This window comes from Polyodon spathula, chromosome 33 (genome assembly GCF_017654505.1).
Source record: "Polyodon spathula isolate WHYD16114869_AA chromosome 33, ASM1765450v1, whole genome shotgun sequence".
Taxonomy (NCBI): domain Eukaryota; kingdom Metazoa; phylum Chordata; class Actinopteri; order Acipenseriformes; family Polyodontidae; genus Polyodon; species Polyodon spathula.
In genome coordinates, this window is record NC_054566.1 from 2,865,425 (window position 1) to 2,872,152 (window position 6,728).

Consider the following 6,728-nt stretch of genomic DNA (forward strand, 5'->3'; position numbering starts at 1 on the left):
GCAAAGTATATACTTTACAAAAATTATACGTTAACTGTACCCTATTTTATTTAAATTGTTGTTTCGCATTGCAACCTAAAACATACAATTTTAAAAGAAATTCATTATAATATGGTATCAGTCTTTTCGTTTAATTTAATTTTAAAATCAAGCCAAAAACTTATTAAGGCAGTACAATTCATACATTGACTGGTACAATTATTAATATAGGCCTGTGCTGGCAGATATTTTTAGGTACTCCAGAAAAAAAGGGTTATCTTCTGGAAACACAGAATAACAAAAATAAACCTAAAAGGAACGTGTTTGTATTTTGAACACATCTTTTTTTTAATGTATGCCTCGTGTTTTACTTTAAAATATCATCACAGAAAAAATACACTTAATACACAAATAAACTTAATACACATGAACAAACGGAACGATAAAAAAAAAGAACCACAACCCCCAGAAGACGTCGGTGGAAAAAAAACAAACGAACAACATCCAGGATGCAGCGAGAGCGGACCGGAAGCTCCGGTGGCGCTGAGAAGTAAGTATTGTAAATTAAAAATGAAAACATACTGCTTCTGTCTACATTTTGTTTTTTAATGGACTTAATTACTGTGTATAATATACAGTAGAAGCCTTACATGGGCTTGCAAGTGATGTGTATGCGAAGTATCGTGCGCTGAGCGCCCTGTGTCTCACACAGGCCCGACCGGGAGGCCGCCATCATGTCCAAATACTACGATGGAGTGGAGTTCCCTTTCTGCGATGAGTTCTCCAAGTACGAGAAGCTCGCCAAGATCGGACAGGGCACCTTTGGGTAAGAGGAAGACGCACTGAAACGATATTGGTGTCATATGTACGTGACTAGTACGAGCTGGACAGTGGGGAGTTTAACAAAGACGTCTGCAACACAAGACAATTTCAGACAGTCGCCGTGAGGGGAATGAAGTAATCAGGCTTGGTGTAAAACAAAGAAAAGTGTACGTATTAGTTACAGATTGAAAACGGGCTGGATCTTGTTACCCATACTACTAGAAAATGACACATTTAGTCTACAGAGACTATACATGTGTAATCTCTTCCCATTTAAATCAAATCATGTCTCCTACTATACAGCAAATAAGGAACCAAACTCTTTTCAGCACAGTAATGTAAACGTGGATTTTAAAAACCCTCTTTAACACTCATTTGGGTAGGACAGCTGATGAGCAATTAGCAGTTAGGGTTAACAAAACAGGAACATTGTGTCATTAAGCTGCTTTATTAATCACAAACCGCCTCTGCCTCCAGGGAGGTGTTCAAAGCCAAGCACCGTCAAACTGGCAAGAAAGTTGCACTGAAGAAAGTGCTGATGGAAAATGAGAAAGAAGGGGTAAGGATGTTGAACTGTTCACTGGACCACAGTGGTAAGGATGCTGAACTGTACACAGGACCAAGGTGGTCATTCTTGACATCTTGCTGTGCTATGGTGCATGCTCAGATGCATTCTTACTGTTTTTCCATACTTTATTTCCACTTTAAGGTTGCAAGAAAGTCTATGGTTTAAGACTGTAAGGTTGATGAAAGTCTATGGTTTCCTCTGCCTATTTATCAGTTCCCTGTGTTCCAAGTTTAATAGGACCTCATCTGACCCTTCATTGTTTCCTATGCAAGTGTAATAATTGGGTAGGGTCCTATTACTTGAACTTGACTTTTAGTGGTAGGGCAAGATGATTTAGCTTTATTACCTGCATCAGAGTAAAAGCAAATATAAAAAATAAAAAAAAAGCAGAACAAAAAGGGAGTTGCAATAATTTTGTGAGTGGTGAGAAAATGTTGGTTAAAGCATTGGTTATTGCACCTTTTTAAAGGGGTAATTGCAGTTAGATCTATATAATAAACTTTACTGGTTAAATAATTTAAACAAAATGAGCACAGTCATCTTATAAATCCACGTCTGCCTGCCTCTAAACTGCTGTTTGTTTCAGTTTCCAATAACTGCCTTGAGAGAGATCAAGATCCTCCAGCTTCTGAAGCATGAAAATGTGGTGAACCTGATTGAGATCTGCAGAACCAAAGGTGGGCAACTGGCAGCACACCTTGGGGTGTGAGAGCTGACCATTTGCAGGGTCTGTGTGTGAGGTGCTGGCTTGTTGAGGATACTCTACTCTTATTGCTTTGTCTAGATCAGTGGTGGCCAATGCACCAAACACTGCGATCCATTTTGGTGGATCTCAGCACGCTACGATCCACCAGTAAGCTATGACCAACAATTATTAGCGGGATTTAATATGTGTTAAATTAATAAGATAACAATAATAAAACAAAACAACCAGAACAACAAAAACGTAACAAACATGCAATCAAAGCATTTTTAATATTAAGCCTAGGTAGTTATAAAGCACAAACTTACCAAAATTTTTCATCTCTCTTGAAACCTGGTGTAGGCAGGGCTCTGCGCTAACTTTTTTTAGGCACGTATTTGTTGAACTACTTAGAACTCTGAACACGCTGTAACTAACATAGTCCTTCTCGAAGTTCCCTGTTTGCTTTCGTCTTCTGACATTTCTGCTCATTTCTTGTAAAGGCGCTGACATGTCTGAATTTTGTTCATCGCGGTTTTCCTTTGTTTGAAACTGCTACAATCACATGAAAGTAATTTAATTTCCTCATCTTGGTTTGACAAGTTTTCTTCGTCATTACTTTGAAGACACTAAAATCCCCTATCGTTAAAAACCAGAATCTGATCATTGTGTGTAACCTTGTCTTCATCTCACAGCCACCCAGTACAATCGCTACAAGGGAAGCATCTACCTGGTGTTTGACTTCTGTGAACACGATTTGGCAGGGCTGCTCAGCAATGCCAATGTCAAGTTCACCCTAGCCGAAATCAAGAAAGTGATGCAGATGCTGTTGAATGGGCTGTACTACATTCACAGGAATAAGGTGAGGCCACACTAACCAGTTTGATTTTGTGATGGACTATGGTGGGGATTGGGTATGGGGGGATACTGTCAAACACCAGAGAAAACCCTGTAGTGATAACATTTAGATTGAGACAGGAAGTCAGAAATCGGTATCAACCAAGGGACTCTGATTGCGATTTATTTTTATCACACAACCTTTAAAGAAAGAAAGTAAAATGAGACCTCTTGTCAGTGGCACTGAAAAGGTTACAGTGGTCTTTACAGTGTGCTGATAAATGTACTCTATCCTGCAGATTCTGCATCGAGACATGAAAGCTGCAAACGTCCTGATCACACGAGACGGGGTCCTGAAGCTGGCAGATTTCGGATTGGCCCGAGCCTTCAGCCTAGCAAAGAACAGTCAGCCTAACCGCTACACCAACCGCGTGGTCACTCTGTGGTACCGGCCCCCAGAGCTGCTATTGGGTAAGAAATATTTTGGACCAACGGTCAATATTTAAAGATGAGCTCCCTCCCTTATAAGTTACTTGAAAAAGGATAATACACTTTAATTCTCAATATCAGAAGAGGTAAGACGGAGATATTTTCATGATTGTCAGAAATACCCAGAAGATTGATGGTCCCCGCTGCAGTGTGTTAGAGCTGTTTCTCCTCTGTCTTCAGGGGAGCGAGACTATGGCCCCCCCATTGACCTGTGGGGAGCAGGCTGCATCACAGCAGAGATGTGGACCCGGAGCCCTATCATGCAGGGCAACACTGAGCAGCACCAGCTGACACTCATCAGCCAGCTCTGTGGCTCTGTCACTCCTGAGGTAGGGTAGTGCACATGGGAAAGACTGCATTTTTAATAATGTAAATGATAATATTTCTAGTATTACACGCTCTTGTGAGTTGGATGTTTTCGCCCCCGTCTGAGAATGCACAGATAATAAAGTGGCAGTGTACAAGGATTTAAGGAGTCCATTTTCTCCACAGGTGTGGCCCAACGTTGATAAGTACGAGCTGTACCAAAAGCTGGAGCTTCCCAAGGGTCAGAAGCGGAAGGTGAAGGACCGGCTCAAGGCCTATGTGAAGGACCCCTACGCCTTGGACCTGATCGACAAGCTCCTGGTCCTGGACCCATCCCAGCGAGTGGATAGTGATGATGCTCTCAACCACGACTTCTTCTGGTCGGACCCCATGCCCTCCGACCTCAAGAACATGCTCTCCACCCACAACCAATCAATGTTTGAGTACCTGGCCCCACCCAGACGCAGGGGCGGACACGTGCCCCAGCAGCAGGCCAATCAGAACAGAAACCCAGCCACCACCAATCAGACAGAATTTGACCGAGTGTTTTGATTGGCTAATCAGAACAGCAAATCCAACCTGCCCCCCCCCCCATTGTCTTGAGAGTTTGATTAGGCACCTAGGAGTTGAAGGATTTTAGAGTACTTCAGAAAAGTACCCTATTTTTTTTTTAATACTGTCAGTCTAAAAGTGCAATTCAACCTTGCTTTAATGAGGTACAGTTTTTCACATTAAGGTGGGTTTATGAGATACTTCATTCTGTTTGGATTTCTGAAGAACTTTCCCCTCTTGATTTACTGTACCTTCTTGGTTTTAGACAAAGGATTCATACATTTTCTCAGGCAAAGGATAGGTTTCCTATAGAGACTAACCTCTTGGAGGCTGGTCTCATTTGCTTTGGACCAAGGCTGTTTATTTCAGATGATCAGTTGGGTAGAGGCAGAGAACAGGAGATGATGAGATCTTAGCAGGAGCCCACGTGTCCCCAGGACAGGGATAGTGGCAGTGGGACAGCCTGCTTCTGCTCCTGACTCAGGAGGGTGAAGGGGGAGGGTGAAACTGCCAAAACTGCCCCAAAAGGCTTTTTATTTTATTTCAAATAAGATAGCTGTAACTGATTATTCTGTTGTAATATCTGGTATTTTATAGGGATGAAGTTTAATCTGAGCAGATTTCAGGAACAGGGACCACTATAGTTTGAGGGATGTGATCAGTGCCGTAGCACTTCCAGTGCGCACCCCTTTGAAGGACGTGAAACTTCAGGTAGTCGGTTTCACAGCTAGATGTTTTTTTTTTTTTGATGGTGCTATACAACTGGTAACGAGATGTTGTTTTTTTAACATTGTACAGCAATGTTGATATGAATGTAGTGTTGTTATTTGTATCCTTATAAAAAGACTAGATTGGTGTGTTCCTGTACTCCATGCTATGTATGGTATGTATAATAATAAAACCTGTTTGTTCTGATCTCGGCACCTTTTGACCATGGTTATTATTCCGTGTACCCAACCCTGCAACTTTGGGAGATTTACTTATAATTGGATTGCTGCCTATCCAAATGTAATTAACTTGGTTGGGACATTCCTTAACACACGGTAAGTGTACAGATCTGAGGCTATATGGTGCTTGTATGTAGGTGTATCGGTACATTCTTTTTCATTTTGAAAATTGGCTTTTTATTTCCTGGCATCTCTGGCTAGTACCCTTGGCAGGGGGGTACATTAACTTTGAATAGATGACCAGAAAACCAGCATAAGTGTCTTATCATCTGGACAGACATCCTTGATCCACGTACTCATCAGCAGTGACCATCAGAGCTGAACACAAGACCACCACCAAAAAAAAATGTGACAACTTTTTTTTTTTTTTTCTAAGTGCAATAAAACCCTTGACCAATATCACCTACCCTGTGGGGTCTTACTGTTTACACAGAGAAGAGTAATAGTGATCTACATTGAATTTACAGTATGGAGGGAGAGGGTGTATATGCGTGTTTATGCGCACAAACTTAACCAAATAAGTATGCATTTTGTTTTATATAAGCAAATTTAAAGCTTCATTATATATGACATATTTTCCCATGTGTGAACACTCCAGGGTGTCCAAGGCTAGCATTGCAGTGAGATGCACGCTCCGTCTCTAGTAACCCCAATGAACAGCAATAACACTGCATTGTTCTTCCTCTCCCTCTGTCAGTGTCAGCTGTATGCTTAAGATCCCACAGTCTGTGTAAATAACCCTGATGACCAGCTCTCTGTACTCTGTATAATAAGTCACACTGACTCACGCTGTGTGACCCTGAGCAAGTCACTGAACCTCCTTGTGCTCTGTCCTCTCACCGATGGAAGTGACTCTGCAGCAGAAGTAGCTTTGGATAAAAGGGTCTAAAAAATATTATTATTATTATTATTATTATTATTATAATAATAATAATAATAATATTTTTTTAATATATTTAAATGATTTTGAGATATATGTAAGTAAACCATTTTTGAAGATATCTTAATTTCATTTTGAGATATCTCAAATTGATTTACACATATCTTTAAATAACGTTTTGCTAGCATGGTACGCCAAACTGTCATTTAGAGCTATCTCTAAATGAACAGGAAGTCGTAACTTGAATTGCAGAAATCTGAAAATGATTTAAATATATCTTAAAATGATTTAAGATATCTGAAAATTAATTTCAGATATCTCTACGTGATTATGTGGCTTGCCATACGGTGGATTGTGGCCAGCAGATCTTAGCTGTCTTTATTTCATTACAAAGATGGGTTGGGGCAGGGTCTCATATTACTGTCTAAAGGTTCTTTATGTTTTTTTTTTATGACACTTCACAAGAAATGCACTATATATATATATATATATATATATATATATTAGATATATATATATATATGTGTGTGTGTGTGTGTGTGTGTGTAACATTATCATGTGTTTCAACAACAATTAGGAAATAATACCTTACCTGTAGCAATCGAGTGCGTTTACCGTTCACATTCCTTCGGTTTCACTTAGGCATAAAGGTCAGAGCTCAACGAA

General features: G+C 40.3%; 1 protein-coding gene across 1 annotated transcript; it reads left to right on the forward strand.

Moving 5' to 3' along the window:
* Window positions 1-436: 436 nt before the first annotated feature.
* On the forward strand, window positions 437-5,171 carry LOC121303587 (cyclin-dependent kinase 9). The gene is made up of 8 exons (XM_041234375.1): window positions 437-529; window positions 692-805; window positions 1,279-1,360; window positions 1,956-2,046; window positions 2,747-2,913; window positions 3,188-3,359; window positions 3,558-3,706; window positions 3,870-5,171. The coding sequence occupies exons 1-8, from the start codon at window positions 489-491 to the stop codon at window positions 4,233-4,235; spliced, it is 1,182 nt and encodes a 393-aa protein (XP_041090309.1). The 5' UTR covers window positions 437-488; the 3' UTR covers window positions 4,236-5,171.
* Window positions 5,172-6,728: the final 1,557 nt, after the last annotated feature.